Below are 27,774 nucleotides of genomic sequence, written 5' to 3' on the forward strand. Positions count from 1 at the left end.
AATAAACAAACAAAATCTAAAGTTAGTAACTATTAAAAAAAAAAAGTGGTGCAAACCATTACCTAAACAATTCGTGTATTAAAAAATAAGATAAACAGAATAGAAATGAAGTTCTATTCAATTCAATAGGAAGACTGCCAATAGCTCTTAATTTTAAACACACTTATCAAAATGGAACATTTTCTTGTAACAAAAGTTAGTATCTTACTCAAGACAATACTGTCAATCCAATCACACTGAAAATTTCCTAGATATTATCTGAATGGACCCACAGTGGTTTCCTAAATCGTCCTGTGTAAACCAACTGTTTGGAAGCTGAGCTCGGTCACAAAGAGTATTTCTGTGTTTAACTCTTGGAATTAACCAAGCACTCTTTTGCTGATTAAACAAAGGATTTCAATTTCAACCTATTAATATTTTCCACACATATTTCATAATAACTTTCAGCGATTTAGAGGAAATTTAGTAAAATAAAGGGTCTCAAGATAAACCTCAAGTCCAACCTGGATTGGGTATTTTGCCTTTAAATCAAAAGGTGACGAGTATCTTTTCATGTAGATGCGCCTTCTGTAATGGTAAAGCAAGTTCAGTAACTCCTGATTCAGAGAGAGACTGTACTGAGACCTGATTACACGAAGCCCTTGCACGCCTTCCTGACTATAAACACGAGGTCAAAGAGATGGCAGTTATTTTGCAAAACAAACAGTTTAAATCTTCAATGATCCTTTACTTACAGTCAATGACTAATGTCAGTAAAGGCTTGATAAAATGTATAAAAACACCACAAACCTTTCGATTTCTTTATATCAGGTTCAGGCTCAGATTCTCGGATGAACTGCCCCAAGTCACTAACTCTTCCAAATGTCATCTTCCTAAATAAGTATGAAAAGAACATAATTTCTAAAAATCAATTTAAAATTTTAAAAAAATTAATTTTTAAGCATCTTATCTAGATCTAGAAAGCTAGAAATACAATTTATATCTATCCCATGTTACTCAAAGTGGGGCTAATTTCAAAAAGAACTGTCTCCACAGAATGCAATCTTTAATTCAATGCAATTCCATTCAAAATCCTCAAAAAGTTTATGAAACATGAGTTAACAGATAATTCACAGTTCTAAAATTCATACAGAAAAGGCACAAGCATAGCCAAGATAATTTTGTAAAAGAAACAAAAAGGTAAGACTTGCCCTAACAAGATAAAAATATAATTATATACATTATAAAGCTATAGTAATAGAAAACAAAGTTAAAAGGCAAAGAACACAGTGACAGGTCTTATTTTTAATAGATGCAGTAACTGATAATTAATAACCAGAAACGTACAGAATTCCAACAAACCACTAAGAAATTACCCAACAGAAAAATGTGAAAAAGAGATGATGGTCAATTCACAGAAGAAAAACCTGAACAACCAACAAACATGACAAAAGAAGCTCAATCTCATAAGCAACAAACCCAGATTGGTAAAACATTTAAAGTTTGATATTATTTATTGTTGACAAGGATGTGGGGAAAATTAGTATCTTTATTAATGATTGGTAAGAATGTAAAATGTACAGATGCTTTTAAAGGTAAACTGTAAACTGGTTAAGGGCTATGAAAAATTTAACTCTGCTTCTTGGTACAAGGAAATATAAAAAGGAAGTCTTTGCTATACTGTGTATCACAGTAAAATTGCAAGCAATTTAAATAACCCATTTAATACCAAAATAGCCAAATAGTAACATACCACATTATGGAAGACTTTGCCACAGTTATGAGCTATAATTAATATTATTTATGGAATACTACAACATAGTTAAAAATGAGGTAAATATGCACAGACTAACATAGAAAAATCTCCAAACTCACTATGAGTGAAAGCACACGATACAGCATAGAGTGTAATATCAGTTACATAAAAATAAGCAAACAGAAATATACAGCATAACGTAACAGTGATTATCCTGAGAAGGAAGGGGGGAAAATAAGCATTGGTGTGTAATCAAAGGGCACACAAGCCTTATCTGTAAATTTAATTTTTTTAAGAAGAGATTAATATATTTATAATTAATAGTTAAAAGAAGAAAAAAGAATCCTATGCCTATGTATTATTTCATTTCTGGCAAAGTGAATCTTATTTTAGAGACAGCCTTCCTAATAAGTCATCAATGAATATATGGGAGCCAATATAGCAACTGATACAAATTTGTTTGCCTTTAGAAAAATTTCAGGAAGATGCTAAAACCATAAAACTAAAACACTGAAAACTATCTCTAAAGATGGAGAAAAATCATTATTTCTCTATTTATGACCCATTTTATAAATTAAAAAATATGCATATTACACTATATTTTACAAATTTAAATTTTATAAATTAAAATATATTTATATATTTATTTTACACACAAAAAAAGCTATAGAAGTAAAACATCTTGCAATTGATAGACTTTCTTAAGTCAGGTTTGAAATAAATGAACCAACCATTCCTTAAGAATAAATATCATCTTTGGGAATTAACTCATTTAGGCTTACTGTCCACCATTTCCTAAAAGAAGAAATAAAGATTACTACAACACTGATACAGCTGAAGACAATGTGGTCAAAATAACCTTCTATTTACTTCAAAGTATTTTCCAGACTTCTTGGTCTCCCAAATATCAATTTACTCTCTGGTAAAAGCAATTAAACATGTTGAAATCCCTTTTTATGGTACTGCCAGGACTGGGGTACAGTAATCATGTCTTTACACAGGTTTCTGTGTTTTCAAGCCATCTTTAGGGAAGAGGAAGTGATTTTATGATTTGATCTGTGGTAAGGATCAAGAAGTGCTGTAACACAGGAATCACTGTCTTTCTGTTACAGGATAAAATAAAAAACCAAGTTAATTCTTAAATACAAAGGAATCATTTTATTCCATTTTTCCAAGTATAGTTGGTTCTCCGTATCTGCGGGTTCCACATCCATAGACTCAACCAACTGCCGACTGAAAACTTCAGGGAAAAAAAAGCCAGAAAGTTCCAAAAAGCAAAACTTGAATTTGCTGTGCATTCCAACCATTTACATAGCATTTACATTGTATTTACAACTATCTACATAGCACTGACATTTTATAAGGTATTATAAGCAATCCAGAGATGATTTATACAGGCTTAAAATACTAGGCCATTTCCTATAAGGAACTTGAGTATACTCAGATTTTGGTATCCGAGGGGGTCCTGGAATCAATCCCCTGCAGTTACTGAGGGATAACAGTAATAGTTATACAGTCCATGATAAATGATATCGGTCTCTTTGTAGTTTAGTTTTGGTTTTAAGACAGAGACTTTGAAATAGCTAACATATGAATCCAATGAAATGTGAAAGAGATAGCCTAAAACACACTATGTAAATGTGACACTCATCAGAGTCGTATATGGTGGTAGAATAATGATGTCGATGATATTTACCGAGTGCTCACTGACATCCGGCAATGTTTTAAATGCTTTTCACGTATTATCTCATTTAATCCCCTCACCAGCCCAAGGAAGCAGGAATATTATCCTCATTTTACAGATGAAAAACCTGAGACACAAAGAGGTTAGGTAGCTTACCATAAGCGGCTGAGCCAAGATTGAAACTCAGGAAGTCACTCCTGAGCCTTCACCCTTAACCATGCTCTACTGCACTGCAGGTATATTCAAGAGAGTAGAAAACAATTTCTAAATTAAAAAATAAAAAAGATGCTCACCCTGCATACGTCCGTTGATACAAAGATTCTGGATCCAGACTTGCAGCATCCACAATTATCGCTTCATCAAAATTTTTCAGAATTTTAACACTGGCTTTTTTCACACTAGACTACAACAGAAATTGTGAAATTAGTAGTATGTTATTCAGGAGTCAAATCAGTCCTGGGTTTGGAATGACAGATTCGTACAAAATCTTCAGTGTTTCAAACACATGCACTTTTCACTCAACCCTGTCACTAATGAGATGCTTAACAGCAATGATTCTGAAATGTCATCTTGAACATAACTACAGGAGGGAAGCACAATACTAAAGCGTACGACACATGCGTCTGTGTGGCAAACGTATCTTCCTTAATGACTGAAGTTCCAACAAACGTGCTTACGTTCCCAAACGTGCAAAACTCCCATTCTTCCAGGCATATGTATCTTGCCTAATAAATGTAAAGCCCAACTTTTACAGGATAAACATGAATGCTTTTGATTCTCAGTGTGGCCATGTGACAAAAGAGAAGATAAAGGAAACTTTCTAAAAGGACCAGCATTCTACCTCCTATTCCTCATGCCCACAAAAAAAAAAGCAAGTCAGAATTGGTACTTCTGTGAAATACAGAGGCATGGGTTGACCCAGAAATTCCACTTCTAAAAATTCAATTACAGGCAGACTCACACTTATGCAAAATGACTTATACACAAGAGTATTTATTGCAGTATTGTTTCAAGTAACAAAAGACAGGAATACGTTTAACATCCATGACTAAAGCGTAGGTTAAATTAAAAAAATAATTGAACAGACACTTATAGAACACTCTATAGTAGGGGTAAAAAGGGCTCCCTTCACATGCTGAGAAGGGCACATAATTAAAAAGAAAGAGGCGAGGCTTCCCTGGTGGTGCAGTGGTTAAGAAATCCGCCTGCCAATGCAGGGGACACGGGTTCGAGCCCTGGTCCGGGAAGACCCCACATGCCACAGAGCAACTAAGCCCGTGCGCCACAGCTACTGAGCCTGTGCTCTAGAGCCCGTGAGCCACAAGTACTGAGCCCGTGCGCCTAGAACCCGTGCTCTGCAACAAGAGAAGCCACCACAACGAGAAAGCCTGCGCGCTGCAACGAAGAGTGGCCCCTGCTCGCCGCAACTAGAGAGAGCCCGCGCGCAGCAACGAAGACCCAACGCAGCCAAAAAAAAAAAGAAAGAGGCACCAGAATAAACGAAGAGAGAAATACTTCCATGAGGTCACTGAGGTAAGATACCAAAATAAGGTATCACTAGTAAAGAAAACTACAGACCACTATCTCTTAGGAGTATAGACGCAAAATCCTCAACGAAATACTAGCAACATATAAAAATAATTATATACCACAACCAAGTGGAATTTATCCCAAGAATGGAAGGTTGGTTTAACATCTGATAATTAATTAATGTAATACACCGTAACAACAGAGTAAATCCCCAAAACCCACATAATCCCCTCAATTGATATAGAAAGAGCATTTGACAAAATCCAAAAGCCTTTCGTGATAAAAAACATTCAATAAATTAGGAATAGTAGGGAACTTCCTCAACTTGATAAAGAGCATTTATGAAAATCCCACACATCACAATAAATGATGAAAAACTGAAAGCTTTCTCTGAGAAATCAGGAACAAGACAAAGATTGCTCACTTTCACCACTTCTATACTGCAAGCTCTAGCCAGAGCAGTTTAGCCAAGAAAAGGAAATAAAAGGCATCCAAAGTTGATAAGAAAGAAAACTATTACTATTCGCAGATGACATGATCTTACATATAGAAAATCCTAAAGAATCCACAAGAAAACTATTAGAGCTAACAAATGGATTTAGTAAAGTTGAAGGTACAAGATAAACACACACAAAAATACACTTAGTGAACAATCAGAAAATGAAATTAAGAAAACAATTTCTCTTTATAATAGCATTGAAAATAATAAAATACTCAGGGATAAACTGACTCCAGGAGTCAGTTTATTCTTGTGTAAGAACTGTACACTTCAAACTACAAAACACTGCTGAAAGAAATTAAAGATGTCCTAAATAAATGGAATGACATTCCATGTTCATGGACTGTAAGACTTAATATTGTTAAGATGGCAATACTCCCTAAAGGAATCTACAGATTCAGTGTAATCCTGACCAAAATGTTAAAGCTGATCCTAAAATTCACACAGAATTACAAGGGACCCGAATAGCCAAAACAATCTTGCAAATGAAAAATAAAAACAAAGTCAGAGGACACACAGCTCCCGATTTCAAAACAGAGACTGCAAACCATAGTAATCAAAACAATGTAGCACTGGTCTAAGTACAGACACACAGACGATGGAGTAGAGCTGAGAGTCCAGAAGTAAACCCATCTATCTAAGGTCAAATGATTTTCAACAAGGGTGCCAAGATCATTCAACGGTGAAAGAGTAGTTTCTTCAATAAATAGTGCTGGGACAACCAGATATCCACATGCAAAAGAATAAAGTTGAATCCTACTTCACATAATATATAAAACTAACTCAAAATGGATCAAAGGCCCAAAACTCTTAGAAAACAGGTGGGTATGGGGAGTAACTACTTAATGGACACGAGGCTTCCATTTGGGATGATGAAACGTTGTGGTGATGGCTACACAATACTGTGAATATACTAATGTCACAGAATTGTGTACTTTATAATGCTTAAATTTATGTTAAGTGAATTTTACCTCAATTAAAAAAAAATGTATTTCTAAACACGATGAACAAGTTGAATGTGAGACTGGGAAAACAATTACATTTATAATAGCATCAAAAACAATAAAACATTTAGAAAAAAATTTAAGAAAAGAAATACAGAATTATACTTGAAAACTACAAAATACTGTTAAGATGGCAATCCTCACCAAATGGATCTATGGAGTCAAAGTACTCCCTCCCTATCAGAATCCTGACTAGCTTTGTCGTAGAAATTGACAAGCTGATCCTAAAATTCACATGGAATTGCAAGGGACCTCAAACAGTCAAAACAATCTTGAATAAGAAGAACTAAGTTGGAGGACTCTCACTTCCTGATTTCAAAACTTATTGCAAAGCAACAGTTATCAAGACTGAGTTAAACAGATATCATTCAACCCAGCAATCCTACTCCAAGGTATATACCCAAGAGGAATGAAAACCCATACCCACACAAAAATTGTACAGTAGCATTGTTCGTAACAGCCAAAAGGTGGAAACAACCCAAATGTCGATGAGCTGATGGATGAACAAACTGTGGTGTGTCTATACAGTGGAATATTATTTGGCCATAAGAATGAACAAAGTTCTAATACATGTTAAAAACATAGATGAACCTTGAAAACATGCAAAGTGAAAGAAGCTAGTCATAAAGATCACATATCGTATGGTTCCACTTATATGAAATGTCTGGAATAGGCAAATCTATAGAGACATAAAGTTAAAGTAGATTAGCAGTAGCCTAGGGCTGGAGGACAGAGGATTAGGAGGGTGATAGTTAAAGGATACAGGGTTTCCTTCTTGGATGAAAAAATGTTCTAAAATTGATTGTGGTGAGAGTTAAGCAACTCTATAAATATACTAAAAAACCACTGAATTATACAGTGTAAATGGATAAATTGTATGGTATGTGAATTATATCTCAATAAGGCTCTACAAAAAAAAAAAAGAGAGAGAAAAAAGAAAAGAGGAGGATAGTGACCGGAAGTGGGGACGAGAGTTTCTGACATACTGGTGACGCGTCCTGTTTCTTGATCTGGATGCTGGTTACATGGGTTTAGGTCTGCTTTTCGAAATTCTTTGAGCTGTACGTAGTTATGAAATGTAGAGTTTTCTGTATATGTTATTATACTTCAACCAAATATGTAAAAAAATACACTTTATAGTTAGCACCTACACCTTTTAAGTGCCTAAATAAAAACAAAGCCTTCCAGCTTGTATCAAAAAACGAAATGGCAACCACACTCAGCAGGTTACCTCCTATGCAACCTCAATAAGAGGAAAAGGTACTGAGGACAGACAGCCTTGTTGATGGCAATAAAACTGTACTGTCCTAAAAATTAAGAAAATTTATCCAAGGCCCAGGGTCAAAAATTATTTGCCAATAGTGATGAGAAAATAATTATGCTATATTATTAAACGTATGGTGAAAAAACTAGACAGAGAATATATTCGTGGCTCTGCCACTTACTGTGTGACTTCAATAAAATCAATTAACTTTTTACTACCTCCTTACTCTGTTCTTGGGCATAACCCACTTTCTGTGATTTTGCAGACAGTCAGAGAAGGCCTGATATATGAAAGCACTCCAAAAAAACAAAAAAAGTTTAAGGAAATGTACAATGGCATTATAGTTCAAAATGAAACCAAAAGCTCTTCAGTGAAATATTAATAAATCTAGGAGTTCACTCAATTATTCTCTAAAAAATCATTCCAAATTTAGTTACTAAAATTTCCCAAATAATTATACAAACAGCTTTTCGGAGGCTATAAATATGTCATGTGATTTGATTATTTAAAGCAAGAGCTGGGCTTCCCTTGTGGCGCAGTGGTTAAGAATCTGCCTGCCAATGCAGGGGACATGGGTCAAGCCCTGGTCTGGGAAGATCCCACATGCCACAGAGCAACTAGGTCCGTGCGCCACAACTACTGAGCCTGCGCACCACAACTCCTGAAGCCTGGGCGCCTAGAGCCCATGCTCTGCAACAAGAGAAGCCACTGCAATGAGAAGCCCATGCACCACAGCGAAGAGTAGCCCCCGCTCACCGAAACTAGAGAAAGCCTGCGCACAGCAACAAAGACCCAACGCAGCCATACATACATACATAATAAGTAAGTAAATAAATAAATAAATGTTTAAAAAATAAAAAAATAAAGCAAGAGCTGCAGTGTCAAGCAGAATAATGGTCTGAATGAAACAGCAGGATGTCTTACAATATGACACACTGTTAATCATCACAAAGACTTTGGTTAGCATATATAGTAAGTAGGCTAATTTTCTCTCTCCTTTGTTTCTTCTACCACCTAAAAGCTACAAATGGGATCTGATGCTAAGATCTGAGCGAAACAATCCTGGCACAGGGGCACAGGGGTCACTACCTGCACGGCGGAGCTGTCAGCCACCCCGGGGTGGGAATCCTCGGTGGGGCCGGCAGAGCCCAGAGCCGTCAGCAAGACACCTCCTCCCAGGAACTCGTCTCCACGAACCGAATGGATGAGATCATTCAAATATTTATAATAAAGGTTGCTGGACAAAAAGCCAGGCAAAAAGACCTGAAGAGAGGATACAATTTATTTTAAAGTTGAAATCAAATACACTAAACTTTATTTTACAACAAAATTTTACCTTCAATGCTACCAGTTAGCACACATGATTTTACTCCTCCTCTTACACTCCAAGTATTATCCCTTTGTACACAGTTTACATTGTAACTAAAACCACAATGTGTACAATTTATAGATTTTTTCCCCCCAGAAAACTTGCCATGAAACTACTGAATGGACTTGATTATCTAGACTTCTTAAGATACCAGGGAGGGATCTAATTTGAAACTAGATTTTTCTTGTTTGTTATAAATATTGAAGTCTTTGTGTATATACTGATTTTCACTTTTGATCTGATTTCCTTAAGATAAATTACCAGGAGTGTGATTACTAAGTTAAATGATACGAACATTTTAGCTTTGATATATGTTGAGGATGCATCACTAGCATTATCAAGGCATCTGTTTTGACACGGGCTTCCCAACACTGGGTTCTGTCTTTTCAAATAGTTGTTAAATAAATGTCTAATGGTACATGGATGCTTTTATTTCTATTTAAAAATTATTAATGATGTTAAGTTCCCATCTTTATTATTGGCATTTCCTATTACCAACTTTTCTTTCACAGCATTTAGCACAACTGTAAATATTTACGTCTATGTTTAATATGTGCTCTTATAGACAGAGCTCCAGGAGGGCAGAAGCTATGCTTCTTTTTTTTGCTTACCCCATAACAATAATACCTAGCAGAGAAATACTCAAAGTATTAGGGAACGAAGCATACATATCTTTTTCCCATTTACCTACTTGATAGTACTCTTTTTTTTTTTTTAAAGTTTTTTTTTTTTTTTTTTTTTTAATTATTTTATTTATTTATTTATTTATGGCTGTGTTGGGTCTTCGTTTCTGTGCGAGGGCTTTCTCTAGTTGTGGCAAGCGGGGGCCACTCTTCATCGCGGTGCGCGGGCCTCTCACTGTCGCGGCCTCTCTTCTTGCGGAGCACAGGCTCCAGACGCGCAGGCTCAGTAGTTGTGGCTCACGGGCCTAGTTGCTCCGCGGCATGTGGGATCTTCCCAGACCGGGGCTCGAACCCGTGTCCCCTGCATTGGCAGGCAGATTCTCAACCACTGCGCCACCAGGGAAGCCCGATAGTACTCTTAAAAATTAAAATTAGTATAAGTTCCCTAGATCCACAGTTAGTGAGAAATATTTTTACATTTAGTTTTTCTCTGTATTTTAACTTATTACCCAGAAAGTTTACATTCTTTATACGATACATATCTTGAACTTTTCCTTTAAGATCAGAAAATTTTAATTTTAATCATGAAAAAATTATCAACCCTGGACAATAGCCGATAGTCTATCCAGTTTACCACCAGCCTTTCACTGATTTGATTTTTATGTGTAACTCTTCCATTTTCCTGAAATTCAGTTTTTATGTGTGGTATCGTGTGGTATCATGTGGCAGTGCTTACTTAATCCCTTTCCACCTAGATGCACAGGACATATATGAGCAAAATAACCTCATGGGCTTATCCTGGGCTCTTACAATTCCTAGTAAAATCTGCTTTAGTTCATCAGAAGAACAACTGAGTCACAAATTCCAACACTTTATTAAGCAGCTATTAGTGATACCCTATAAGTGATCATGATACAGAAAACTAGTGCTCCAACCCTGTTGGAGGGTTTTGGTGAAATATTTGGATCATCCCTAAGCTAACTTTGCTCAATATTAATTATCTAAAAGATGTTATAATAACAGTAATAATAGCAGTTAACATTTTTTAATGCTTACGTTACTAATAAGCACTCTCCACATAGTACCTCATTTTTATCCTCAAAATAACTCTAAGTATCTGTATTAGCCCCATTTCGCAGAGGAGGAAAATGGTGTTAAAGGACTTCAGTAGCTGCCTGAGGTCACTCAGCCTATGAAGGTTAAGATTAATACATACCAAGTCAGACTCAAAGCCCCCGCTCTCATCACTGCTGCACTGCTTCAATTTTCCACTGTTCTTTTCTGTTTGCTTTTTCCCATGTTCTATTTTCTGAGTTCCACCAGTTAAAAACTTCCTGTAGTTTAACGCTTTTTAAGTTTTGGTTACCTTCTCCATGGTTGTCCAGGCCTGACGTAACGGAGTGGTGAAACAGTTAGGGAGCGGCCCACCTTCCCTGCAGATGTTGGATTCAATTTCCAGTCGTACAACATAATCGAATCCAAGAGGATGTGTGGCCTGAAGGGAGAAGTACCTATGGTAGAAAGACAGCCAAAGTAAACCCCAACTCCACAGCAATCATAAGCAACTTCTGGCACCTACACCAGAGAACCTTCTATGAGGCTCCTGCAGACCTACGACTATAGAGCTGGGTTGATGACAGCCCTGCTGCAACCTGTATTCCCACCGCCGAAGATATATCTGAGCCAGCGTGACCCTCCCTATCTGCCTGCCACCATCTTCGGTTCTTGTTTAAGATTTTCCAGATCAGGTTACAACTTAGGCAAAGAAACCAATTGCACACATTTAATAGGCACCTAGTGCTCTGTTCAGCGCTTGGGAGAAAGAAACAAATTTAAAACAGGGTAAGACATTGACATGTCCCCTGGAAAGAGAACAGAAAAGATCCCTGTACAGGGTACAAAGGAGAACATACCAGCATAACTATGTGGCATACATAATATACATGTAGGAATTCAAAATAAAATAGCATTGAGGGTGAAGTGGATGAATTTGATGTATTTAGGTAGAATAACAAGATTTGCTAATGATTTGGTGTAGAAAGGAAAAGGAGTAATCAATGATAACTCAAAGATTTCTAACTTCATAGGATATAAAGCAACTAGTGTTTAGGTAAACTGGTTATAAATTGAATACAAAAAAAGCATTAAAAGCAGAAAACCATATATGTTGTCTCTTGAGCATTCTGTGGCTTCTAACTCCTGCGCATGATACAAATACAGACAGGCTGATGAGCCGTGATATTAAAAAGTAAAAATAGAAAAACAAATAAGCAGGAACTGGTAAAATGACAGTGCCGGGAGGATGTCACACAGTAATTTTCATTTAAAAATGGCTCCCAATTTGAAAATGGGATCCAGTGGGAAAACAAGGTCTCTGCTCTGCTTGGCACTGAGCTCCGGCCAGGACCGTACTACTGCCACTCTTCTATTCCGGCAGGAAAACTCTTCTTTTTTCTTGCTATCAGTATTTTCTTAACAAAAAGTGAGTCTCCCATCTTGCAACAACTAAGTTGGCAAATATTCCTCCACGATTTGAATTTTGGGGCACCCCAGACCTTTTTTTGGGGGGGCCATGTTGTGCGGCTTGTGGGATCTTAGTTCCTCAACCAGGGATTGAACCCAGGCCCCGGCAGTGAAAGTGTGCAGTCCTAACCACTGGACCACCAGGGAATTCCCTCAAATTTCTAAATGGAAATGCTTGCTACATTAACATCCATATAACAATGTTTCTTATATAATATTTTCCCACAAATATATTGCACAAAAATAAACACTGGACAAACATTAGAACTGCATCCAAGTTCTGCCACTAATTTGCCCTGTGACTTGGAGAAAGTCACTACGCCTGTGGGCCTTAGTTTTCTCATCTGCAAAATGGAAAAATTAAACCAGCTCCCTAATCTGGCTATTCGTCAGAATCAGATTCCTGGATCACACCTCAAACCTGCTGAATCAGAATCTCTTAGAGAAAAGGATTGGAAACCTATTTTTGACAAGCTCCCACGTGACTCTCATGCCGACAGGAGCATGGACCTGCCCGGCGATGTTCGGGAACCACTGACCTAGATGCTCTCAGCTCTCCTCCAACCCTAATATCCCATGGATTTTTCTCTGCCTCTCAAGTTATCTTCTTAGCAAGTGCTCACAGATACAAATAACACATTACTTTTCTTTACAGAACGAGAAAAGTTCGATGAAAAGGGGGGGCAGACACAGTTTTCAATTCTGTTCACTAAGATTGTGCTGCCCTCTCATTTTCAGTGAAAACTAATGAAAAACTACTCTTCACCAAGTAGTTAATCTGGCTGAGCAGACTTGCACCAGAAAACATGGTATACCCCACACAGACATTTAAGACCCTTTGCAATAGATTCCAGCTAGTTTCATCTTCTCCTGTTCCCTTGACCAAGTGTCAATTACGCAAAGTTTCTATGGCGCTGCTCGTACCGATGACTCTGCCAAGGGTGTCCTTCCCCGCTAGCAGAATTCAATCCATTTTTCAGGCGCCAATCAAATCTCCCTTCTGTGAAACCCTCAGTGACCTCCACCAACATCGTCCTGCTTGCCACACACAAGCCTCCCCCTGCCCCGCCGGCAACTTATTCTAAGAACCCCCTACTCTGAACACACCAATGAAAGGCAGCTCTTATGAGGCTCCCTGTGAGCTCCCTGGCGGAAGAGACCAAGGTGACTTCTGAAATACGCATCAAGTACTCAATATTCGCGGAAAGCTGGATACGTCTATCACTAAGACTCACTTGTCATATAAAATCATGGCGTCGTTCTGTGCCTCCTGTCCGTCATACTGGCCCTTTTTGGCAGCAAGCTGAGACTGGAAGTTGTCTGCTGCCAACCAGAACTGTAGGATATTCACTGCGTCCTCTTTCTCCATGTACTGGGAAGGAAAAACACAAAAGAGGAAAATCAGGCTATACACAGATTTCTCTCACTATCTCTCGCCTATATCTAAGCCCCAACTATTAAAATACAGGACATAGAGAAAAAAAAAAAAAACCCCCACAAAAGAAACCCCCCCACCCCAAAACAGATCCACTTGTTCAGTTAATGCCAGTCTGCAACTTACAGTCATTTGAGATTGAATAATTTTTAAATATTCTTTTAGGGAGAGAAAAACAAAAAAAAACTAGCAACAACAACAACAAAAAGCAACCACTACACAGCTGAATGCAAACTTTAGTGAACTGGAGTAAAAATTAAAGATGGATTAGTGGTTCCTCGCTGGCAAACATACAAAAGGTAAAGCAACCAGACCAAATCTTTTATACCTGATCATTCCCACCACTCCACGTGGCCATGCCAACCTGAACAAATGCTGACTTAAACTTAAGCAAAGAGAGGGAGTGAAAACACAAATCAGCTGAATAACTGTATCCTTGTCAAGAGGCAAGATGCAAGTGTGAGTCTAAGTTACTGCTTTGTGAGACTGGGAATCCTCTTTTTTTTTTTTTTTTTTACTTTTGGGTTTATTTATTTATTTATTTATTTATTTATTTATGACTGTCTTGGGTCTTAGTTTCTGTGCGAGGGCTTTCCCCAGTTGCGGCAAGTGGGGGCCACTCTTCATCGCGGTGCGCGGGCCTCTCACCATCGAGTCCTCTCTTGTTGTGGAGCACAGGCTCCAGACGTGCAGGCTCAGTAATTGTGGCTCAGGGGCCTGGTTGCTCCGCGGCATGTGGGATCTTCCCAGACCAGGGCTCGAACCTGTGTCCCCTGCATTGGCAGGCAGATTCTCAACCACTGTACCACCAGGGAAGCCCTGGGAATCCTCTTATCTCGACTTAATAGTCATTTGCTTTGCAACAAAAGAATTTCATTTGCTGAAGCCTAACAAAACCCATCACTCTACACTGTATGCCTCAAAGAGATGAATATACTCATTGCTTGTTGCAAATGCTTCAGTCCTATCAAAGGCAAGCCTATCAAGTGGCTAAAGTAAAATGAAGACAGTAGGAAAAAATTTACTACTTTTCCTTCTCTCTTCTGAAGTCTGCTCTGCAAACACTTATGCACTGGAATCAAGTATCAAATTTCGTGGTTTTAAAACAGCTCTAAATAACTAAAAATCTGCATTCTCTTATAAGTAGTTTAATTAGGTTTTTCAAAATTAGTTACTTTACTGTGAATTTTCATGTTCTCTTTAATCTGACTAATGCCATTCAAGTACTCTTGCCATTACATACAACTTAAAACAGTAATCACAGTGCTTAAATCCACCTGATCAGTTTGGAAATGATTTGTCTCTTCTTTGTTATTTTCTATAGACAGGGCCCAGCATGTACAGCTTAGAGGCTGGAATGCTCTAACAGAGTGTGAAAGGAAATGCAGACTTTACCTCAGAGAAATAAAAGAGGGCTGACTCACAGAAGAGAATGTCAGCCAGGTAAACAGTTCCACTGGTCAGCACTTCAATCTGGTATTTACAGAAATGGTGACTTCGTAGAAACTCACTAAAGTGCCTGCACGTGGACAAAAAGATAAAGTTTGAGGGACCGACCAAGGAAAGAGCTCAGCTGGGAAGAACACACTCTTTGCCCACTGTGCCTACTGCATCGTAACGGCCTAGGTCAACGTGACCTCCCTTCCCATGGTGCCTTCCTGATTCCTCTCCCTGTAAGCAATCTCTCCCACCTCTTAATGACGTGCAGCTCTCCTCTGATAGCTAACTCACGCTACCTCCTATTACAGTAACCAAAGAACATGCCCTATTTCTCTTATTAGGCTGCAATTTCCTTCAAAGCAGGCACTACATCCAAACTGTGCATAGCACCCTTTTCATAAATGTTAAATGAAAGAATGAATATGAAGATTTTTTTTGAGGGCATGCAGCAATAATTAATCTAAGAAAACTTTGGAGGCAGTTTCAACAAATCTATGTGGATTTAGTAATATGGCATCCATTAAGCTTAGAGCATGCACTAACACATCAGGATATCCAGCTGAAGACACGCATCGTTTAAACAGATAAACCAATTACTATGTCACACTACAGTCACAATCACCTCTAACGACTTTGGAATTAAAAATAAATTCTTTTAACTTAGGAAATACTAACATTAAAAATAAAAATCTGTTTTATTTTTAGAACTCACATAATTTATATTTAAAAGAAACCATTACCCAAGATAGTCTTAGGGAATGTCTATAAGATCCTGTAAACACTCAAAGTATTTAAATCCTCAAAGATAGTTTGGTTTTAGTTACTCGTGAGACTGAACCCGGACTCCCAAGAAGGCACAGTGTGGAAATACGACATGGACGTACTCGTGCTCCATTGCACTGAAGACTACGGACTGTGCTGAGACAAAGCAGTTGGGATCCACCTGCCCATCTTCTCCACAAATCTTTGCTGTAAAAGAAATGGTAAATAATTTTTCTCTAAATCCAAACTATACACATTTGTAAATCAAAGTAGGAAGTAACTGTAAAGGCATAAAGATTAGCAGGTTTTAAATGGAATTAAGACAAAATACAGGTGAACAGCTGATTTTGAGGTAGGGAAGGTCTTTCTAAGCATAAATGCAAAAGCAGAAATCAAGAGTCAACAATATAAAATACATTTCTATACATTAAAACACCCCCAAAACCAAAGGGTAAACTGGGGGAAAAAATTTGCAGCATATATGACAGTTTATGAATGACAGATTATTTTCATTCATGTATCAAGAGCTCTTACAAACTAACAAGAAAGTCTTGAGAGAAAAATGGACAGTGGACACGAAAAAAAATTCACTAAAGAACAAATATAAAATGGCCAATATAAAAAGATATGCGTGCTCACTAGTAGCCAAGTAAATGTAATTATAGGTTAGAATGAGGAGGCACACCACCTTTTGTCTAGTAGCTTGGCACCAAATTGTTTTAACAATCCATAAGCTTAATTGTTTAATGATACATATGCTTGGGCAAGGGCATGGGAAAACTGACACTTGTGTTAGTGGGCATATAAATGGGTATATCTTTTTATGGAGGGCAATCTGGCAGTTTCTAGCATAAGCTTTAAAAATGAACATACCCTTGCAATCAGCAATTCGATCTCTAGGATTGTAACCTAAGGAACTACGGAATTTTGAAAGAATTATGTTTATCAAAATGTTATTTGGTAGAAATTTTGAAACATAAGATGGGCTAAAATTAGGAACTGCCTAAATAAACTGCAACAAATCAAAAAGCTGTTTACTAGCTAGCTCTTAAACATGGCTGGAAAAAGTTCAGGACCTTAGTGGGACTTTAATGAAACCCAAGGATCACGCTGCAGTTACCTGGTCCATTACAGCACACCTCCTCTCTCTGTAGATGTCTTAACGCCTCTTGCTCTATCCTCTTTGCTGATGACTTGGAAAACAAGCAACCAGAAAACAAATTCCATCCGCTCCCACCACCTCTACCAACTCACCAGCATCACTACCTCTGCAATCTCTCCTGCTACTACAGACAAACTGTCCTCACTCCTATCTGGAAAACTCTAGGAGCACTGGGTCCCATCCTCTCTTACCTCCTCAAGGCACCTCTTCTACAGCAACTGCCCCCCTCCCTACTGTATCAACTTCCTCCTACTGCCTCATTCTCACCAGCTATGAACTGTTTGTATGTTATACATATATGTGTGTTTGTATGCTGTCATACACCTTACATGCTGTGACACATCACCTTAAAAACAAAACCCCAAACCACTGTCCCTTGACTAACAACCCCTGCCAGCTCACCTTTGAGTAAAATGCCTCTAACAGTTGCCATACTTGCTGTCTCCGCTCCTCCTATTTACTTTTAAGACGCCTCCACTTAAGTTTTGTCCCTAATGGTCCACTGTAATTAAGATGCCCACCACTGCCCAGTCCATCCCATTCCTGGTATTCACCTTATTTAACCTATCAGCACGACATGCCATCTTTGATCACTCCCTTCCTCCCAGAAAGAGTTTTTCACTTGGCTTCCAGAAAAAACTGCTCTTTTGCTACACAGCTGCTGCAGGAAGGCCTCCACTCCTGGCTGTTCCTTCCAGACGTCAGACCTGCTGCAGCACCCAGTCCTCAGACCTCGCGTCCTCACGCACCACACTCCTCCCAGGGGTGCTCTTCAGCTTCATGGCTCTAAACCCAACCACAGGCTGATCACTTCCAAACATACATCTCCAACCCAGACCTCTCGCACGAGCTCCTGACGTTAACATCCAACTGCCTACTTGGTGCTCAGCATTTGGATGTCTGAAACCCAAACTCCTGATGTTCCCTGTCAGCCATTACTCCTGCATCGACTTCACCTTACAAATACTCCCCCAGGTATTCAGGTTTTAAAAAAATGAAGTCAGGGCTTCCCTGGTGGCGCAGTGGTTGAGAATCCGCGGGCCAATGCAGCGGACACGGGTTAGAGCTCTGGTCTGGGAAGATCCCACATGCCGCGGAGCAACTAAGCCCGTGTGCCACAACTACTGAGCCTGCGCTCTAGAGCCCGCGAGCCACAACTACTGAGCCCGTGTGCCACAACTACTGAAGTCTGCACGCCTAGAGCCCACGCTCTGCAACAAGAGAAGCCACCGCAATGAGAAGTCCGCGCACCACAACCAAGAGTAGCCCCTGCCAGACGCAACTAGAGAGAGCCGGCGCGCAGCGATGAAGACACAATGCAGCAATCAACCAATCAATAAAAATAAAACTATAAAACTTCTAAAAAATATATTGTTAAAAAAAAAATGAAGTCATGCTTGATTCCTTTTTTCCTCTCACACCACTCACTTCCAAACCATCAGCACATTCTGTCAACTGTACCTCCAAAATATTTTTAAAATTCCACCACTTCAAGGATTTGTGGAAGATGGAACAGGCAGTGGAAGCACAGTTTTGAGGTCAATCTAATTCCCCACATAAAAACAAAGAAATTAAATAGCAACTCCAAAAACCCAGAGATAACATCTACAACAAAACTAGGCAGGTGGGATACACAATAAAAGCTTAAGTGGAGGCTTCTTCAAACTATAACTTACTTAAAGTACAGCTATATTAAAATATTCCAGCTTGAAGAGGAGACAAATAATTAGGGCAGGATTCAAAAGAATGAGGTCCAAAGAGGAAAAGTGAGTGGTCTAAAGACATAGAGGTAATTAACATTTTAAAATGCATAGTAATACACACTGGAATGGAAACTTCTTGATCACTAAATGTTATCAACTTGATCCTTCAGATTTTTCCCCTCATGGGATTACATCGTTAATTTGATAAAGTTTAAGGAAAGGAAAATTAGAACTGCAGTGACACTTCATCTTAAAATGTGACTCAAAACTCTCTCCTTTTCTCACTACCCCAGACAGTTTAGTTATCAATTGGTACAAACACCCAGTGGAATTACTAGCCAACCAATTCCTCAAATAGCCAAATTCTAATCTGTTCGGACACCTACCAGTTATTATTAGGCACAGTTGGTCTAGGAAAGTCTAAAAGATGGTAGCAACAAATTTTCAGATAGAAATAGAGGAACTACATAGAAAAACCAAAATCCCATGACAACATCTGCAACAAAACTGGGTGAAAACTCCAAAATACAAGCAGACGGGGACAGCCACCAACAGCCACAAGACCCGTGTGTCACAGGCATCTGCGAGGGAGAAGAAAAGGGAAACAATGGGGGCAGCACCCGGCAGCCTGCGGCAGACAGCAGGCGTGCCCTGGAAGTACGCGGCCAGTTCAAGAGGCTCAGCTGAGACCGGGAGGGGCTCTGCTGTCCCCAATGACAAGGAAAGACCGAAAGAGCCCCATGCTGGGACGACTCTGCTAGGAGCAGAATAATAGGCTTTCGTTCAGAAATCAAAAACACTTAATTTTTGTATTAAAAACTCAAAACCTAGTGCTAGGACTCGATGGGAGTATAATAAATATCTGTTCAATGAGTAAATCAACCACTTGTATCTGTGATTACAGGTGTACCTGAAGTCCTTCTGATACAACATAGTCAAAGCTTTCAACCATTTTTATTATGACCTACAGAAAAATATATTTATGTGACTCAGTATATATATGTACATATGATGGAAACAATTTTCTGAAGTGGTGTGTATTTGCCCTTACTACTGTTAAGCTCTTTGATTTTTCTAGTCTAGTCTTTTTTGGCAGGGGGGTGAGGACCTATGAGGAGACTGGTCCCAATCCAGAGTTTGAAAAACACTGCCAAATAGTGTACTAGTTACCATGTAGGGGTCTGGTTTCAAGTCCTAACTGCCGTGTCTGAGCTGTCACCTTGGGCAAATTACTTACCTTCTCTGTGCTTCCTCACTTATAAAATAATAACTGTATTTATGCTGCAAAGTTCTTTAGAAGATTGAATGAGTTTGTCAATGGGAAATGCTTAGAATATTGTCTGGGACACAGTAAGTACTCAGTAAACATGTGCTACTATTATTCAAGTCAAAAATCTCATAATTTGGGTCCAACAAGTAAGAGGGAAACTTTTGAAGTGAGCTACAATCAGATATAATAAAGTACCCTGAAAGCAGACAAGAAAGGTGTATGTTGAATTACATGTTCATGAAAAATTCTCTTACTAATAACCAAAAATAGGCTTTTTTTTTTTTTTTTTTTTGGTGCCACAGCTTCCAGCACTGCTTACCTACGATGTCATTTCTCATTGCTTCTGTAATTGGTATTGGCTTAGCAGCATCTGGAGATATATATTTGGTAAAAGTATTTACTGCATCTTGTTCTATACCTGCAAGGGAAGAAGGGGACAACTTCAAAAATCAAAAAGCAACTTGGACCAGTAACGGACCATATTCATGAATAGCAGGGTTTGTTTGCTGTGTGCCCAGGCACACACACACAAACATATCTTTTATTACAAATAAACATCTTTGTAAATATACTTAGGACAAAACAGCCTCCATGGTAACGTTGCTCCTGCACTGCTTGGTTCTTGGAGCAGAGGAGCTACATGTGACCCCGTGGCCCTCCTCCCCTCAGCTGACGAGCTGACGAGTAACAGCAATCGCTGTACACATCCTCTTTCCATCTCTCCTCTCCAAAGTCCTAACCTGAAGAACTTACATAGCGGGAACTCAAAAATCATTTTTAAATCTACATTTTACATATTCTACCAAATTTCATATTCATGAATACATTCATTTGACCTTCAACAACCCTGAAACGTTAAAACAGTTAATCTCAATCTTTCTAGCCTTGGGACTTTGAAATCTTAAAAACTACGGAGGACCCTAAAGAGCTTCTGTTTATGTGAGTTTTATCCATAGATAGTAAAAGGTATTCAACATTAAAGTGAGAAAAAATTATTCAGCTTAAATTAACAATACTAAATCTGTTAAAAGGTAACATAAATACCGTTTTTTACAGAAAATAACTGTTTCCCAAACTGAAAAAAATTAATGAGAAGAGGGCATCATTTTACATTTTTGCATCTCTATCCGTCTTGATAACAAACTGTTAGATTCTCAAATCTGCTTTGGCATTCCATCTGTTGTGCTTTTTTGTTTTGGTTGAAATATACTGTGCTCTCATGAGAAGAAATGCATGTGTGTGTGTGTGTATATATATATATAGTATGTGTGTGTGTGTGTGTGTGTGTGTATATATATAGTATGTATGTGTGTGTGTATATATATAGTATGCATGTGTGTGTATGTGTGTATATATATATATAGTATGTATGTGTGTGTGTATATATATATAGTATGTGTGTGTGTATGTGTGTATATATATATAGTATGTATGTGTGTGTATGTGTGTGTATAGTATGTATGTGTGTGTGTATATATATAGTATGTATGTGTGTGTATGTGTGTATATATATATAGTATGTATGTTTGTGTGTGTGTATATATATAGTATGTATGTGTGTGTATGTGTGTGTATATATATATAGTATGTATGTGTGTGTATGTGTGTATATATATATATAGTATGTATGTGTGTATGTGTGTGTATATTATATATATATAGTATGTATGTATGTGTGTGTGTGTGTATATATATATAGTATGTATGTGTGTGTATGTGTGTATATATATGTATAGTGTTTGTCCTGGTTCCTGGCACAGAGCTCCTAAAACCCTTGCAATTTCCTGAGTGGCAGGGGCCAGAGGAGCATCTTTTGTTACTTATAATAAGTCTCTGATTTCAACCAGGGGAAAAGTTTATGGTAATGAGGTGACTCTTGCAGAGTGGGGGTTGGGTGCCAAAGAAGCAACCACGGAACTTCAGCCCCACGCCCCAGCCTCTGGGGAGGGTGGAGGGGTTGGGGACCACCAAGCTAATCACCAATGGCCTATGATTTACGCAACTGGGCCCATGTGGTGGAACCATAAAACCCCTAAATGAAGTGGTTCAGAGAGCTTCTGGGTTGCCGAATGTATCCATGTCCCGGAAGGGCGATGCACCCCAACCCCACAGAGACAGAAGCTCCTGCACTTGGGACCCTTGTGCACCTTGCCTTATGTACCCCTTCATGTGGCGGTTCATTTCTATCCTTTACAATGTCCTTTATAATAGACTAATAAACATAAATAAAGTGTTTCCCTGAGTTCTTTGAGCTGTTGTAGCAAATTACTGAAAGAGGAAGGGGTAGTGGGAACCCCTGATGTATAGCTGGTTGGCCAGAAGTACAGGTGACAACTTGGGACCTGTAACTGGCATCTGAAGTGGGGGGACAGTCTTCTGGACGGAGCCCTTAACGGGGGGGGGGGGGTCCTGCAATAACCCCGGGCAGTGTCAGAATGAACTAAATTACCGGGTACCCAGTTCCTGTCCACAGAGAACTGGAGAATTGCTTAGTGTGGGAAACCCACGTATCTGGTGTCAGAAGTGTTATGAATAGAGAAATGGTTTTCTTTTATTTATATCAAGAATAGCTGGCCTCAGAGATGTGTAATTGGGAACAGGAGTATTTTAATAGCTTTCTGAGATAACTGTGGATATATTCTTCTTTGATATTATACCAAAACTTGAAAAGTGGTAGTTTCTTAAAGGTTAATTAGAATGTAGAATCTGAAACCATATAATGAACTTGTTGTATTCTGTTACATTAATATCTATTGGTCTATCTCCCATGTTTAAAGAGACTTTTACTCATGATTGATTTTATAACATCATACATTTTCAAATATTGTAGAAAATATTGATTTGCTGACTTATGAAGATCTTACAAATGTTGATGCATTGCATCATATGGTATAAAAAAAGAAATCACATCATTAATATCACAATGATCTTATCAGAACACTCCATAAAGCTGTTAGAGCACACGGTGGTGAATAGAAGTTTTCCAAATTCTAAGTTTCACTTGAAAACTTAAACTTTACCACTGGGCAACAAATACTGTCAGCTGTTTTCCACGAAATGACACCGCATTTTATGGGGCCAGATTTACACTGATGCCAAAACTAGACAAAAGCAGTATAAGAAGACTACAGACCAATATCCATCTAAACAGATGCAAAAATGCTCAACAAAATATTAGAAAATCAAGTCCAGCAACATATAAAAAGACTAATACACCACAACCAAATGAGGCTTACCCTGGGAATGCAAGCTTATTCAGTATTAAAAAAAAAAAAAATCAATGTAATCCATCATATTAACAGACCAAAGAAGGAAAACCACATGGTCATATCAAATGACGCAGAAAAAAATTTGACAAAATTCAACACCATTCATGATTCAAACAGCAACAACTCTCAGTAAACTATTAAGAGAAGGGAACGTCATCAACCTGATAAAGGGTATTTACAAAAACCCACAGCTAACCTCACAATTTATGGTGAAAGACTGAATACTTTCTAAGATCAGGAACAAGACAAGAAACTCAAGCAATCTACACAAAAGCTCCTAGAAATAACAAATGAGTAATAAGGCCACAGAATAGAAGGTCAACATATAAAAGTCAATCATATTGATATTTCTATGTACTAGCAATGAAAAAAACTAGAAACAAAAAATTTTTAAACATACTATTCACAATAGCACCAAATAACAAAACAAATTAAGGATCTGTATGCTGAAAACTATACAACGTGGAGGAAAGAAATCAAAGACCCAAGTAAATGAAGACACACGTCATATCTGTGGATTTTAAGGCTCAATACAGTTAAGATGTAAATTCTCCCCAAACTGACCTATAGGCTGAACGCAATTCCAATAAAAATCCCAGCACGGTTTCTTGCAGATATTGACAAGATTATTCTAAAATTTATATTGGGGGCGGGGGGGGGGGGGGGCGGACACCTAGAATAGAAAAAACAATTTTGAAAAAGAACAAACTTGGAGGACTCAAACTATCCAATCTTAAGACTCACTACAGGGCTTCCCTGGTGGCGCAGTGGTTGAGAGTCTGCCTGCTAATGCAGGGGACACGGGTTCGGGCCCTGGTCTGGGAAGATCCCACATGCCGCGGAGCAGCTGGGCCCGTGAGCCACAGCTGCTGAGCCTGCGCGTCTGGAGCCTGTGCCCCGCGGCGGGAGGGGCCGCGGTGGTGAGAGGCCCGCGCACCGCGATGAAGAGCGGTCCCCGCACCGCGATGAGGAGTGGCCCCCGCTTGCCGCAACTGGAGAAGGCCCTCGCACGAACCGAAGACCCAGCACAGCCAAAAATAAATAAATAAATAAATAAATAAATAAATAAATAAATTAAAAAAAAAAAAAAAGACTCACTACAAAGCTACAGTAATCAAGACAGTGTGGTACAGGTAAAGGAACAGACATATACACCAACGGAACAGAACAGAGAGTCCAGAAATAGACCTACAAAAATATGGCCACAGTACAAAGGCAATTCAATGGCATAAGAGTAGTCTTTAACTAATAATGTACGGAATGATCCATATGTGAAAAGAAAAAAAGAAAAAAAAAAAACTTGACCTAACCACCACAGCTTATACAATATTAACTGAAAATAGATCATATATCATGATCGTGGAAAACACAGGAGAAAATCTTCATGACCTTTGATTAGGCAAAGAGCTCTTATGCATGACTCCAAAAGCACAATCCATAAAGGAAAAAAGTTGATAAATTGGACTTAACCAAAAAAGTCCTTTTGGTCTCCGAAAGATACTGGTAAGAGAATGAAAAGTCAAGCTATAAACTGGGAGAAAACATTTGCAAGTCACATAGCCAATAAAGGTCTTATATCCAGAACATATAAAGAACCTCAAAATTCAACAATAAAATATTGGGAAAGACTGGAACAATTCACCGAAGATACAGATGGCAAATATGCACATGATAAAACATTCAATACCCTCAGACATTAGGAAAATGCAAAGTAAAACCACAATGAGATACCACCACACATCTATTAGAATGGCTAAAAAACCCCCCACATAAACAAAGAGCTGATTACACCAAGTGCTGGCAAGGAAATAAAGCAACTAGACTCTCATATATTGCTGCTGGGAATGCAAAATGGTGCAGCCACTCTACAAAACAGTCTGGCAGTTTCTTATATAATTAGACACACATTTAACACGTAAATCCACTACTAGGTATTTGTCCAGAGAAATAAAAACTTTTGTCCACACAAAAACCTGTACACCAATGTTTATAGCAGCTTTATTCATAATCAAAAGCTGGAAACAATCCAAACGTGGTTCAACAGGTGGATGGACAGAACATCCATACAGCGGAACTTAGCTACAGACAGCAATGACAGAAACAACAGGGGTCAACTTCAAAGCCATTACGCTAAGTGAAAGAAGCCAGTCTCAAAGGCTACATACTATATAAATTCACTTGTATGGCCCTCCAGAAAAAGCAAAAAAATGAGACAAACAGATCAGTGGTTGTCAAGTGCTGGGATAGAGGGTTTAACTACAAAGGTGACAGAACTGCTCTTTATCCTGATTGTGATGTGTGGAATTAAAGAAAGCTCAGCTAAAGTTGGAGTGGGGACAGGCCTGTAGGGTGAGCTCTCACGCCCCACCCCCCCACGAGGCATCCTCATTACCCCAAACAGGAAGAGACCAGCACCTACGTCTCAACGGGAAGCTGTTGTCTATTCTATCATCCAGCAGGAAGAAGAAAACTTTTCTCTGCCCCAGGGCAGCCTAGCCAATCAGACACTGTAGCAGCCCAACCAATGAGAAGCCTCCACACTTTGGACGCCCCAGCTTCCTCCGATGGTCTCCGGTTACTACCGGCGCCCCCACTTTTCCATATAAAAAAAAGCAAGCTCCCCTTCTCTGGATTTGCCTATGGTCCACCACAATTCGCATATCTCGAACTGCAATTCCTCTGGCTATTTCCAAGTAAACTTGCTTCTGCTGGTAAAATGACTGGCTATTATATTATTAAAATTAACAGATGACAGTTACAGGAATCTATGCATGTGTTAAAACTCAAGTACACATCAAAAGGTGTCAAATTCACTGCATGCAAAATTTTTAAATAACAAAAAATGAAAAACTAGTACTGTTTTAATGACTCCACTGCTGTTGAAATAAATTAACACCAAAGCAAAGACAGTTTCCAAAAACAATAAAGTGTATTACAATCAAAGAAACAGACTTCGGACTTTCATTTCCAGAAACAGGCCTCACTAGATGTTCAAAGAAACACTTCCTAATACTGAATTCTCCCAAAATGCTTTTGAAAACTACATCAGAGATTGTGGGAAATAGTGAGAAACAGAAACAAGTACAAGCAGTCTCCTTATCTGAAAGTTTTGGGACCACTAATATTTTAGAACTCGGAATTTGAGGTTTTTACAGAGGTAACGCACTGTGTTCATATATACATTTTTTAAAAATTTTAAAGTCTTTATTGAATTTGTTAGAATACTGCTTCCGAAGCTGTAACCACTGGACTCCCAGGGAACTCCCTATATATACCATTTTAATACCCCAGCAGCATGTGAGACGATCACATTCATGACTCTGCAATAAGCTCACACCCCTTCAGGTCAAGTTTTGTTCATTTAAAAAATAACTTGTGATAGGCAAAGCTTTCTGGATTTTTGGACTGCAGACAAGGTATTGTGGACCTGTAGGAGTCAGTACAAATCAAGACGGGCAAAAGTACAAGAAAGAGGGCATTCACCTGAGAAAAACCACCAACTCCAAGAGACTTGAGGCTTGCACTTTCAAGGGCAGCTGCCCAGGGCCCAAACAGCGTAGATTAGACCAAAACCAGGCAGAAGGCCTTAAGAGTTTAGGGCCTGAAAAACCCAAGACAAAAATTCAGTTTTAAGTGGTCATGTGATGGTAATGAAGCTGGCCCCAGAAGCATGGCAAAAGCAAATGCAGGGGCTTCCCTGGTGGCGCAGCGGTTAAGAATCCACCTGCCAGTGCAGGGACACTGGGTTCGATCCCTGGTCCAGGAAGATCCCACATGCCGCGGAGCAACTGAGACCGCACGCCACAACTACTGAGCCTGTGCTCTAGAGCCTGTGAGTCACAAATACTGAACCAAGTGCCACAACTACTGACGCCCGTGCGCCTAGAGCCCGTGCTCCGCAACAAGAGAAGCCACCGCAAATGAGAAGCCCGTGCACCTCAAGGAAGAGGAGGCCCCGCTCGCCACAGCTAGAGAAAGCCCACGCACAGCAACGAAGACCCAATGCAGCCAAAAATAAATAAATAAATAATTTTTTTTAAAAAAGCAAATGTAAATACACTCTGCAATAACGCAATTTAATCAGAGTCCTCAAAGAATTACCAAAGATAAAAATCCTAAGACATATATTCACAGCCAAAACCCGTTAAAATGACAGGCTACCAAGAGTGTGAATCTGAAGAAACAAATAAATGCTGATTCAAATACACAAAAACTGGGATACTGGGCTTCTCAGATAATGAATATGTTTAATAAATTTAAATAAATAAGAAATAGGCTCAAAAGTGGGATGGAGGGCTAAAGGACTAAGAAACTAAAAAACGACCAGGCAAATCTGAAGAAACAAAATTTCTAGAAATGAAAAATTCACTAACTTTTAGATTAAAATAACATGTTAAAGATTGACTCAATAGCAGATTAGACCCATTTTAAGAGAGAATCAATAAACTAAAAGATATGAAGAAGTCACCACCAATCTGAAAAGGCCACTATATATGATTCTA

General features: G+C 38.7%; 1 protein-coding gene across 3 annotated transcripts in view; it reads right to left on the reverse strand.

The window, feature by feature from the left end:
* AKAP10 (A-kinase anchoring protein 10) overlaps positions 1–27,774 on the reverse strand; it is a 53,401-nt gene that overhangs the window by 8,887 nt on the left and 16,740 nt on the right. For all 3 annotated transcript variants that reach the window (XM_057535850.1, XM_057535851.1, XM_057535849.1), the window contains exons 5-12: positions 20,323–20,421; positions 15,991–16,075; positions 15,062–15,185; positions 13,467–13,603; positions 11,075–11,219; positions 8,806–8,979; positions 3,713–3,822; positions 790–872 (exon numbers count right to left, since the gene is read on the reverse strand). In XM_057535850.1, coding sequence (XP_057391833.1) covers positions 790–872; positions 3,713–3,822; positions 8,806–8,979; positions 11,075–11,219; positions 13,467–13,603; positions 15,062–15,185; positions 15,991–16,075; positions 20,323–20,421 — 957 coding nt within the window. The remainder of the gene's footprint in view (positions 1–789; positions 873–3,712; positions 3,823–8,805; positions 8,980–11,074; positions 11,220–13,466; positions 13,604–15,061; positions 15,186–15,990; positions 16,076–20,322; positions 20,422–27,774) is intronic.

This window comes from Balaenoptera acutorostrata, chromosome 20, assembly GCF_949987535.1.
Source record: "Balaenoptera acutorostrata chromosome 20, mBalAcu1.1, whole genome shotgun sequence".
NCBI lineage: Eukaryota > Metazoa > Chordata > Mammalia > Artiodactyla > Balaenopteridae > Balaenoptera > Balaenoptera acutorostrata.